The sequence below is a fragment of the Phacochoerus africanus genome, chromosome 8 (assembly GCF_016906955.1).
Source record: "Phacochoerus africanus isolate WHEZ1 chromosome 8, ROS_Pafr_v1, whole genome shotgun sequence".
Taxonomy (NCBI): domain Eukaryota; kingdom Metazoa; phylum Chordata; class Mammalia; order Artiodactyla; family Suidae; genus Phacochoerus; species Phacochoerus africanus.
The window spans coordinates 48405581-48417980 of record NC_062551.1 but is presented as its reverse complement, the minus strand read 5'-3'; the positions used below and the strand labels follow the sequence as shown (position 1 = coordinate 48417980).

Below are 12400 nucleotides of genomic sequence, written 5' to 3'. Positions count from 1 at the left end.
CCGTCTCTGGCCCAGGAACTTCTGCATGCCTCGGGTGTGGCCGAAAAAAGGGAGAAGCCAGGAGTTTGCTGTTATGGCTCAGCGAACACAAATCTGACTAGTAGCCATGAGGATGTGGGTTTGATCTCTGGCCTCGCTCAGTGGGTTGAGGATCCATTGTTGCTGTGGCTGTGGTATAGATCACAGATGTGGCTTGGATCCTGCGTTGCTGAGGCTGTGGTGCAGGCCAGCAGCTCTAGCTCTGATTAAACCCCTAACCTGAGAACTTGCATATGCCGCACTTGCATTGGAAAGAAGGAAGGAAGGGGGGGAGGAAGGAAGAAATTCAGTTCCTCCACTACATTAGTCACATTTCAAGAGCCCAACAGACACATGTAGCCATTGGACAGCACAAGACAGAACGTTTTTATCATCGCAGAAAGTTATATTTGGTGGACGTGGGTAAGATCTCCTGGAGAAAAGAGGTAGAGAAAGAAACAGAGAATGAGACTCTGAGGACTGCCCCATTAAAGGCGTCATTGTAGGAAACAGACCAAAGTAACACAAGGTCCAGAAAAAAGTGATATCATGGACAGCAGGACATTAGAACATTTCAAGGAGGAAGTGTTCATGACCAGTGTTACAGAGAAGGAGCTAGAAATGAACAGCAGTAGGAGGTCCTTGGAGGGTTTGGCAGAACAGCCTCAGTGCACGTGGAAGTCAGATGGTGGTGGGTGAGAGAGAGACGGGTGGGGAGGTGCAGAGCAGGAACAGGACGCGCAGGCCTTGGAGTTTCAAGTGGCTGAAACAATAAAGAGGCTTTTCCATAAAGCAAGGAGCAGATAGCCAGTGCCCTACAGGTCTCAGCCTGGGTTCTTGGGAAATGACTCAGGCAGAAAATGATGTCCGGTTTCCAGGCATGGAGTCAGCAGGGAGAGTATGAAGAAGAGTATTCCAGGTGGAAGGACCTGCACAGGCCATGGCGGGGGGTGAAAGGTGCAGGAAATGGAGACTCAGGGCTTGAGATCATCCTGCTGAGAGTGTGGCCTTGCATTCCCAGGGACAGGAAGCATGGAATGTTCCTCAGCAGGGGAAGAACAAAATCAAGTGTGAACCTCAGGGAGGTCCGTGGCAGCTGAGGCAAGCTGGAGGAGTTCCCCAAGTGGGTAGAGAGGCCCCTCGTGGGATCCAGAGGGTGAAGGAATGAAGGGCAGGGTTGCCAGCTCATCTGAATTTAGCTGCAGAGAGTCAGTGCTTTCCACCTGTGCCCTGGATCTCTAGAACCCAGACAAGTCAGAGGGTCTCAGGGGTCTCAAGTGGTAGGATCAGCACAGACCTGGCCCCCAAAGATCCTGTTGGCTGGGAGAGGCCAGAGGACTCAGACCAGGGCTGCTGGTGGCGGGATGGACGTGATTTCACTGACCACAAGGAAGTGTCCCCACAGGTTTTCTTAGGAATCGCCAGTGGGGCTTCTGAGAATTGATCCAATACAGAGCAGGACACAGGGTGTGTCACAGCACACCCACACACATGCACACACACACCCGCCATGCTCACACCCTTTGGGCTCTGAAGGGAGTGAGATCATCTCAGGGGTGTCAAATCCAGAACATTAAACAGTGAGCCTTTCCACCACCTCCCTGCTGCCAGGGGCTCCGGCCGCAGAGAGCAACAGTGGATTTTAAGGGGGAGAAGGCTTCTCTCTGCGGGTCAACCAGGGGGACCTCAAAGCTTGGAGGCTAGGGGAGGGGGCAGAATCACCCCTGAGTCTCAGCCTCACTCTCTGGCCCCTCACCCCTGATTTCTCTGAGGGTCTCAGGCTAAACGAGGGGGTGTCTATTATAGGTGATTTTGATGTCTTGGTTTATAATAGCTGTTTCCTCTTCAGGAATCCCAGCAGCCCCTCCTCCCCGTCCTTTCCCTCGGGGACTCCTCCTCGCAGAGCCCCCATTCCCCCTGGGTCCCCTCACCCCTGCCTGTTTCTTGATATCTCTGCCTCTTATCCAGTCTTCTGTTTACTCACCTCATTTTTCTGGTTGACTTTGGGTTCCAGTCAACTCCGAGGCTTTATCTCTCCTTCTGGGTACCTGCCCTGGGTGGGGGCTCGGACAGCCCCCACCCACCCTGGCCACCCACTTTGCGATAAGAGAGAAGTCCTGGGGGCAGCAGCTGCTGGGGTGTTGTCCGAGGGGACGCCCAGGCTTTGCAGCTGCTGTTTCCAGGGGAGACTCCCCAGCAAATAGTAATTCTTGAGGTTGGAGAAGGGAGGGCAGGGCCCGGGTCAGGCAGGCCAGCTCCTCCCAAGGGACCAACTCCAGCTCAGAAAGCCCACACCACCTCTCAGCTGTTTCTGCTTCTGCTACCCGTGTGTGAACTAGACCCCTGGTTCCCACCCCCGGCAGGTTTGGGGGTGACAAGGAGGCGGGGGAGCACAGAGTCACTGAAAACTTGTTCAGCTAGTCCCTTCTAAGGGAAAGGGGAAAAAAAAAACAAACAAAAAACGAAACCATGCCTCCTAGGAAACCAAGGTTGCAGGAGGTGGAGCCTTGTGTCTGTATGGAAACAGGGGGCTCCATCCTTCTTTATGCAAAGCCCCAGCCCCCAGGTCCCACTTGCTGCTCACTTAGGGACCACACCAGAAGAGCCTGCCTCCCACCTACAGGCCTTGAGAGTCTGCAGAGTGCCCGCGGCAGGATGAATGTGCCCAGGGACACTGGTGTTGATATTCCCGTTTTGCAGATGAGGTGTCTAGGAGGCCCCATTTGTCTGGGGCTAAAGGGGTTGTGTCCCACTCGGACACCAGTCCTGGGCCAGCTACTCAGATTCCTGCCCACTCCAGATACCTGCCCCTCACCCTGAGTGGTTGGAAACAGGATCTGGGTGTCTGGGCACCGGGGATCAGCTTGTGGGAGCTGGGGACCCGGATGTGTGTCCTTCATTATTGTTTCTGGCAGAAGCCAAAGGAAAAGAACTCTAACCATCCAACCAGCAAACAAGATCAAATGCCACCTTCCACTCCCGCTCCCCGCCCACTGAGGGCCCAGGTCCAGACCCTCAGCACCCTGCTCCCCAGCTGTTTCTCCCAGGGACACCACCCTTCCAGGACTGAAGTTTCCAGCAGACTTCCCAGGCACAGCCGCCAGCTGTTCTCACACCCCTGTCAGGACCCAGGCATTCAGGCTTCCCTCCACCCTACCCCCAGGCCTTCAGCGTCCCCATTCCAGCTGGTCCTGGGATCAGCAGCCACCTCCAGGAAGTTGGCATCATCTGCCCTGCAGGTGACCCAGGGTGTGGCCTGAGAAGTCAAGTAACTCCATTATATAGCCCAGCCCAGGGGCTAGCCCTGCAGCTCCGGGAACCTGCAGGTGAGAGAGGGTGCATCCCCTTTGGAAGTGGGACATCTGGTCCCCTGCCCTTGCCCCTGGCTCGAGGCCTTCCCATCCCGCCCCCTCCCCCCAGACCCGCTAGACATCAAACTCCCCATCCTTCCCTGCCCCACCCTCCCCAGCCAACCCCCAGACCCACTGGATGTCCAGCTCCCCTTTCACACACACCGGCCCTTGCATGCAGCCCACCTCAGCCCTCCTGGTGCCCAGGTAGCCCTCGTCCCGAGACTGGGCCCTTTTGTCCTCTCGGGGACAGATTTGGCAGGAGGGCAGACCAGCCTCCTGTGACCCCTTCTCTTTCCCCACTGCAGACATGGGTTCTCTGTGGAGCTGGTGGATGCTCTGGGCCGGAGCAACCCTCCTGTGGGGTAAGTCAGACCCAAATCCCACCCATGTCCTCGTTCCAGTCTGGGGACCCTGCCTGCCCGGGTAAGCACCCTCCATCTGAGTCCCCTCCATGAAGCCATCTCCCAAGGGCATCCCAGCCTATCTGAGACGGGAGAGAGAAGCCATTTAGGTCCTATAGGGAACTGCGGTGGAATTCACCCATTCTCTCTCTCTCTTCCGGAGGGAAGCAGGTAAAAGCCATAGCCTCCAAATTCAAGTAGGTAAGAACTTCTACTCTCTTGATTTTTTGCAACTCAACTCACGTTTTATCTCGGAGCCTCATTCTGCTGAGATGATGGGAAATTTCACCTAAGTCATTCTTGTGGGGCTTCGTGCCCAGTTCTCACAGAGTTACGTCCAGGGCTAGAGTCTTAGGTAAAGCCAAAGTCTGGGGGGAAAGACGGGACATCATACCCCTCTAATTACCAGTCAATATCTATTTAGGTCACTTTTGGAACATTCATTGCCCTCGATCCCCTGGCCCCAGAGGACACTGGAATGTCCTTCAAGGCTCCCCCTCTTTGGCAGACAGTCCTTCTGTCACCCCCACAACTCTCTCCAGGACGCTGTAGAGGGGTCTCTCTCTTCCTCCTCTCTTCTCAGCCCTGGAGAATCTCTTCTTAGTTGGGGGTGTTGAAAAGTGCCCACTCCTCTCTATTTCTAGAAGACATTGTATCCATACTCTCATAATCCCCCCTTTTCCGTTCACCCCCCCCCCCCATCCTATGAAGGCAGAAACCACAAACTGGCACTTGAATCCAGCCAGTTTGGGCCCCAGGGTGCTTACTTAAAACAATTTTGGATTGGAGATGTCACATGGAAATTCAGAGAGCCGGTTTCTCTTGAAAAAATGTAAGATCTGACACTTTTTTTTTATAAATGGGGGGGGGGTCCATCCGCCATCGTGGTAACAATAGATTAAAGCCAGTAGCAAGACCCCACACTGGGTGGCCTCTGGGTGCTGTAGCTGCACAGCCGGCCCGTTTTGTTTCACACATTGACGTCAACAGATTATGTAGCCAGAGTGAGTGAGAACCAACCTCTGGCCCTGTCCCCCTGGGGACCCCTTGGCCAGCTCTCTCGCCTTTTCTCCCCCCTCTCTGTGCCCCTCGATGGTTTCCCAGCCCCGCAGGGCTGTCCACCCCTCACTTCATCCGCCCTGCCACCCATCCTTTCCTTCAGGCCTCCCAGGCCCTCCCCCCACCCCCAGCCAGACTCATCCTCTAAACACTTAGCAATTGGTGTGCTCCTGGGTCCCAACCAGTCTGAAGAGATGCCAGTCAGAGAGCTGCAGCAGGGTCCTAGAAGCCCCCAGGGTGCCTAGCATCGGCCCTTTGTCTGTCACTTGTGTGAGGGGTGGCCTTGGCGAAAGGGTCCTGGGGAGAGTCAAGGGGCCCAGAGGGAGGGGTCTTTGGGGGAGGGGGGGTGTCAGGTCGGCAGCTTCTTACCAACCAGTTTGGAAATATTTTGCATTTTAGCAACTGATACACACCTATCTCAGTTACTAACTGCCACTCCCCCCACATCGCCTATAGGAAAGCCAGTCTCGGGAGGTCCAAGAGTATAATAATGAGGTGCCACGTACCGTGTGTTATACTGAGTTCTCTCACAGTGTGCCGGGGACCCTCCAGGTGCCTTGTATATGTTAACACAGTTAATTTCTAGGACCTGGTCCTGGGTGTACTCTCAGGCCCAGCCTGTTGAGGAGCTGCAGCCAGGCAGTGCAGCGTTTGAGGGCACTGATGCTAAAGCCAGATTTCCCAGCTTCAAATCCCACCTCTGCTTCTGTGACTTCACCTCTGTGCATCTGTTTGCCTATCTGTAAAATGGGGGTAATAATGGTACCCTCCCACATACAGGATTGTTATGTGACAGTATAATGAGTTAACCCTTGCAGAGCAGTTGGGGGTATCGGGCAAGTGGGCAGGGCCCATAAGGATGAGCAGACAGCAGGCAAGAGCTTCTGAAGACTGGAAGGCAAGAGAGCAGGAGCCTCCTCCTCTGTGGACCTCTCCCTTCCCCAAGCCAGGACCCTAAATGCTAGGGTTCCCAGCGCTGGCGAAAACACCACGCCCCCATCCAGCTTCCAGGGCCTGGAAGCCACCCAACTTCAAAGGGCCACTTTGGGCTTGAATAGTAGAATGGGGGAAAGGTACGTGAGTGATTTATACCAGGTAACACTTGGAATCAATTCCAACCCCTACTGATGTTTTAGTTTATTCAAACCTGGCCGCTCTCCCTCCCCAGCTGTCCCTGTGATGAAGGAATTACCATCACCCCCAGGCTACAAATGAGGAAACGGAAGCACGGAGAGCTTTGAATTACTTGTCCAGTGTCACACAGCTAATTGGTTGAGCCAGGATTCTGACCTAGGCAGCCTGATACCACCGTTTCCATTCTGTTCAACAGTCTCTGTCTTCCATTTTCTGTCTTTTCAAAAAAAAAGATGGCTTAGAGTTCCCTTGTGGCTCAGTGGGTTAGGCATTGTCACTGCAGTGGCTCTGGTTACTGCACTGGTGTGAGTTTGATAAATTCCGCATGCCACGGGTGCAGCCAAAACAAAACAAAACACGATCCCTTAGCCTTCTGACCTAAGTGAGAAGGTAAGGAAGAGGGGGAGACGGAGAGAAGAACCCCAAGTTAATCTTCCCGTGGTTGTGGCTGCTGGTGGTTCTTCACCACCTTCCAGCTGTTTCCGGCTAAGCTGTGTTAACCTGGGGAACAGTCAGGCCTGGGCAGCTCTCCCTGTGAGACCCCAGACCTCGTCTGCCCCCCCCCCCCCCACTCTAGAATGCATAGTTGGGAGCCAATGCCCAAATTCCCCAGGCCGGGAGAGCTCCAGGATTCCCACCTGCATGGACACTCCTAACTCTTTCTCTGTGCCCCCCTCCTCCCTCCCCTCCCCCTCCCCAGCCGTGCAGACGCAGGCCTCCGTGGCCACCTGCCGGGCCCAGGGTGACCCCCATTACACCACCTTCGACGGCCGTCGCTACGACATGATGGGCACGTGCTTGTACTCGCTGGCGGAGCTGTGCGGCAGCGACGAGACCCTCCCCGCCTTCAGCGTCGAAGCCAAGAATGAGCACCGGGGCAGCCGCCTCGTGTCTTACGTGGGCTTGGCTACCGTGCGCGCCTACAGCCACGCGGTGTCGCTAGCCCGTGGCGAAGTTGGCTTTGCCAGGGTAAGGATCCAGAGCACATGTCAGGGGTTCATACCCACGAGCCGCCCTCCAGGCAGAACGGGGAGGCCCCGCTTGAGCGTCAGACCCCAAATCGGAGCAACTCTGTGGCGGAGTGGAGGGGGCAGAGAAGGCGGGTGGCTTTGAACATCAGTGGCAGAACATTAAACCCCTTTTGTCCAGAAATGTGATGTGTAAAAATTTTTAGAATGCTCAGAGAGATAGTTGAGGAAAAAAAGTTTATGCTATTGCGTCTATAACAGAGCAGGCGAGAAAGAGAGAGGGAGGGAGAGGAAAGACAAATATCCAACAATGGGGAATTTCTTTTCTCTCTCTCTTTTTTTTTTTTTTTACCGTATATGCCCAACTTGATTTTTTAACTGAAGTGTAGATGATTTACAATATTGTTCATTTCTACTGCAGAGCAAAGTGACTCCGTTATACATGTGTATACACTCTTTTTTGATATTCTTTTCCATCACAATTTATCATGGGACATTCTCTGTGCTGTACAGTAGCATCTGGTTGATCATTCCCGCCGTGTAAAATAGCTTACATCTGCCAACCCTAACTTCCCACTCTGTCCCTCCCCCAAACCCCTCCTCCTTGGCAACCAGAGATCTATTCTCTCTGTCTGTGAGTCTATTTCTGTTTCATAGATAGATTCCTTTGTGCCACATTTAAGATTCCACTTATGTGATATCGTCTGGTATTCATCTTCTTTTTCTAACTTTCTTCACTTAGTATGATAATCTGTATTTGCATCCATGTTACTGAAAATGGCATGATTTGGTTCTTTTTTTATGGCTGAGTAATATTCCATCAACAACGGGGAATTTGGAGTTTCCATTGTGGCTCAGAGAAAATGAATCTGACTAGCATCCATGAGGATCCAAGTTTGATCCCTGGCCTCGCTCAGTGGGTTAAGGATCCAGCGTTGCCGTGAGCTGTGGTGTAGGTCGCAGACGTGGCTTGGATCTGGTGTTGCTGTGGCTGTGGCATAGGCCAGCAGATGCAGCTCCAATTTGACCCCGAGCCTGGGAACTTCCATATGCCTTGGGTGTGGTCCTAAAAAGACAAAATAATAATAATGACTATCCTCATAGATTGCTGATTTTAAAAGAACCTGACAGATGTGAGTATGTATGTGTGTCTATAGCAATATGGGTGATTTTCTCTTTTCTCATTTTTTTTTCTTTTGCTTTTTAGGGCCAAACCTGCAGCATATGGCGGTTCCCAGGTTAGGAGTCGAATGGGAGCCACAGTTGCTGGTCTACGCCACAGCCACACCAATGAGGGATCCGAGCCATGTCTACGACCTACAGCACAGCTCACGGCAATGCCAGATCCTTCACCCACTGAGCGAGGCCAGGGTTTGCTAACCCACAACCTCATGGATGCAAGTCAGGTTCATTAGCCACTGAGCCATGAAAGGAACACCCTCTCTTTTCTCATTTTTGCTCATGGTTATTCTGTAAGTTTTCTGTAATGAACAAATACTACTTGTGTCATTTAAATGAATTTTAAAATGTCATTTAAAAATCCACTTCTGGAGTTCCCATCGTGGCACAGTGGTTAACGAATCCGACTAGAAACCATGAGGTTGTGGGTTCGATCCCTGCCCTCACTCAGTGGGTTAAGGATCGGGTGTTGCCATGAGCTGTGGTGTAGGTTGCAGACACGGCTCGGATCCTGCATTGCTGTGGCTATGGTATAGGCCGGCAGCTACAGCTCCAATCAGACCCCTAGCTTGGGAACCTCCATATGCCGCGGGAGTGGCCCTAGAAAAGGCAAAAAGATAAAATAAATAAATAGATAGATAGATAGATAGATAGATAGATAAAAAAAAATAACAGCGGTCTCTGGACTGACAGCCTGAGAGTGTGGGGACCCAGCTGTCTTGGTCACTCCCTAGCACAGACGTGGCAGGCTCGTGGAGGTGTTGCTGACTGACTAAATGAATGTTCTATCTTGTCTTTGACCTTGCTCATGCTGTTCCCTCTGCCTCTTACTCTTTTTTTTCATACCCCATCCTCTTGGCTAAGATGAGACTGCGTGAAGAAAGAATAAGAGAGAGATGCTCAGGAGGAGGAAAGTGGACCCAGGGGGCAGAGAGAACGCACTCCTTGTCTCCCGGCCAGACTCTCTCACCACTCAGGACCTTTGCAAGGAACACCCCTCCCCTCCTGGTTTTTGTGGCTCTCTCTCGCTGATCCGTTATGGCTCAGCTCAGCTGTCCCTTCCTCCAGGAAGCATCACCCTGACCTGGAAGTTTGGGTCTGGCCCTTTTTCTCGGCTCCTGTCTCCTGTGCCTCCATTATGCCAGCCCCTATAGCTCTGGTCTGTCACTGTCCAGGTCTGCCTTCCCCATTGTACTGGGAGCCCTATGGGAGTAGAGTCTGGGGTTGTCTTAGTCATCAGTGTGTCTCCAGGGTCTCCCAGGCCAGGGCCAGTGCCCAGTGAATGTTTATTTAATTCAGCAGTGGCTTTATTCACTTACTAGGTGCCTGCTATTCCACCAGGCACTTTTCTAGGCACTGGAGATGAAGGAGTGATCAAAGCAGACAAACCCCCTGTCTTCAGGAGTTCCCGTTGTGGCCCAGCAGTAACAAACCTGACTAGCATCCATGAGGATGTGGGTTCAATCCCTGGCCTCATTCAGGGAGTTAAGGATGCAGTGTTGCCTGGAGCTGCTGTGGAGACTGCAGATGCGGCTCGGATCTGGCATTGCTGTGGCAGTGGTGTAGGCCAGCGGCTGTGGCTCTGATTCAGCCCCTCGCCTGGGAACCCCCACATGCCATGGGTGCAGCCCTAAAAAAGAGAACGAAGGAGAGAGAGAGCGAGCGAGAGAGAGAAAAACCCTGTCTCTGGGAGCTAATAGCCCAGTCAAGTTAGACAGATGATAAACATCAGAAATTTGCAAGTGACATTTTAGACAGTTAGATACTACAGGGAAAAGAGCAGAACAGGGAAGGAGAATAGGGCGCGTGGAGGAGGGGCCACGTAAAATTGGGCAGGTCAGGGATGGCCTCCCTGAGATGGTGACATTTGAGCAAAGCCTCTGCATGAGGTGAGGGAGTGAGCCGAGTGTAATCCAGAGGACGGCAAGAGCAGATCCTGAGGCTTGGTGACTGGCAGTGACAGGAGGAACGCATCCCAGGGCAGCTCGAGCAGGGAGAGCGAGTGGGAGGAGATACAGGGCTGCAGGCCAGACCACACGATTGGGGGAGCTGACCGTTCTTGCCTCACCCCCTCTGCAGATCGACAACCAGCGCTCACGCCTGCCTGTCTCCCTGGCCGAGGGCCGCCTGCGCGTGTACCAGAGCGGGACACGGGCCGTGGTAGAGCTGGACTTCGGGCTGGTGGTCACCTATGATTGGGATGCCCAGCTGGCACTGAGCCTGCCCAAGCGCTTCCAAGACCAGGTGTGCGGACTGTGTGGCAACTATAATGGCGACCCTGCTGATGACTTCCTTACATCTAACTGGGAGCAGGCTTCTGATGCTGTGGAGTTTGCTAGTAGCTGGAAGCTGGACGATGAGGACTACCTATGTGAGGACGGCTGCCAGAACAACTGTCCTGCCTGCACCCCAGACCAGACCCAGCACTACGAGAGCAGCCGTCTCTGCGGCATCCTGACCCAGCCCAATGGCCCCTTTGCCGCCTGCCATGGCGCCCTGGACCCCCAGCCCTTCCTAAAGGACTGTGTATATGACCTGTGTGTGGTCAATGGGGAACGGGTCAGCCTGTGCCGTGGCCTCAGTGCCTATGCCCAAGCCTGTGTGGAGCTTGGCATCTCTGTTGGGGACTGGAGGTCACCAGCCAAATGCCGTGAGTGATGCCCTGGTGGGGGCTGGGAGTCCATAATGGGAGTCAGGGGCCCCTTGCATCTGCTCAACACCTGAGCATCTACTGTGGTCCAGCCTGGAGCTGGACCATGCCAGGGACACAGCAATGGCCAGGATGGCCAGGATCTGCCCACAGTGAGCCTAAGGTTGGGGCAGACGTATGACTATACAGTGACAGTCCAGAGTGGTCATGGCTGGGATGGGAGAGGCACAAGTAGAGTGGTCAGGGCTTGATGGGGGAAGTTCAAGGGAGCTATGGGAGACCAGAGAAGCTTCCTGACTCAGCCTAATCAGAAAGGGATGACTAATCTGAAAGCCATAGGAAGGATTAGAACGAGACAGGAAAGGGAAGGCAGGAAGTGGGTTCCCAGCTGAGAGAAGGGCACGTGCAAAGCCTTGGCATGCGCTGTAATCCTCAGAGTCCCTAAGCAGACATGTAAAGGTGTTTTCATTTATAACTTTTCTACAACTCCCTATGTCTTCTAGATAAAGTCCAAGCTTCAGAGCTGGGTATCCATCCACTGATCATTCATTCATTTAACATGTATTCCCAGAGCCCCTACCTGACCCCATCCCTATGCTGGTGATGGACACAGTGGGGGCCAACCCACACCTGTCCCTGTCCTTGGGAGGCTCCCAGAGAAGTGTTCAGGAAGCAGAAAGGCTAGGGCAGGAAGGAAGAGGAGGCTTCAAGGGCCAGGCCCCAGGGCTTGAGACTCCAGAGAGGGCTAAGTCTGGGGGAGACACTGAGGCCACTTGGAGTTTGTCTTGGTCACTGCTGTGTGAGGAACCCGAGCAATCGTCTCTGCAGTGAGGACTGGGCATCTGTGGGCCAGGCCCTGTCCTTGATGCTGAAGACTCAGCGTGTTTGAGACAGATTTTATAATCCTAGCAGGGGAGACAGACAGTAAGCAGTAAACTATGGAATACCTTCAGAGAGCAAAAGGAGCAGAGTTCATGTGATCAGAGCAAATGGGAGGCTGATGAAGAGAAGGCTCAGGGAAGGTCTTCCTGAGGAGGTCCCATTTGTGCAGTTGGAGTCAGCTACGTAATAATAGTGCTCACAGGGTGTCTCCACATAGGTGGACCCCCTGTGCCATCAGAACTACTATTACCCCATTTCACTGATAGAGAAAGTGAGGCACAGGGAGATTGGAGTTGTTTGCTTACAGTTACACAGTTGAGAAGGGGAGAGCTGGGATTTGAACCCAGGCCATCGGGGTTCCAGTAACCTTCTCGTAACCACATGCTACCCTGCTTTCTGCGGAAAGGCCCATAGAGGCAGAGGGAACAGCCAGTGCGAAGGCCCTGAGGCAGGAGTGTGAGGACCAGAGAGGAGGCCACTGTGGCTGTGGCAGAGTGAGCCAGGGGGAGAGTGAGAGGAAATGACAAGGAGGCGATGGGCCTGATGGTCAATTATGGGAAGCCTCTGGACCAATAGAACCCTGGCCTTTATCCTGAGCAAGATGAGCCGCAAGAGGGCCTGGAGCAGGAGAGGCACCTCATCAAGGGTTCACAGGCTCCCTGTGGCTGCCTCTGAGGAACAGGATGGGAGGCGGGATGGGAGCAGTGGGGAGAGGGGCAGGAGGCTGCTGGGGTGAACAGGACTAGGGCAGGGACT

General features: G+C 53.6%; 1 protein-coding gene across 1 annotated transcript in view; it reads left to right on the top strand.

The window, feature by feature from the left end:
• The first annotated feature begins 3273 nt into the window (after positions 1-3273).
• The window catches only part of FCGBP (Fc gamma binding protein), a 43461-nt gene continuing 34334 nt past the window's right edge, over positions 3274-12400 (top strand). Inside the window, exons 1-4 of the mRNA XM_047791314.1 lie at positions 3274-3344; positions 3677-3733; positions 6666-6934; positions 10192-10762. Of these exons, the coding sequence (XP_047647270.1) occupies positions 3679-3733; positions 6666-6934; positions 10192-10762 (895 nt within the window). The 5' untranslated portion in view covers positions 3274-3344; positions 3677-3678. The remainder of the gene's footprint in view (positions 3345-3676; positions 3734-6665; positions 6935-10191; positions 10763-12400) is intronic.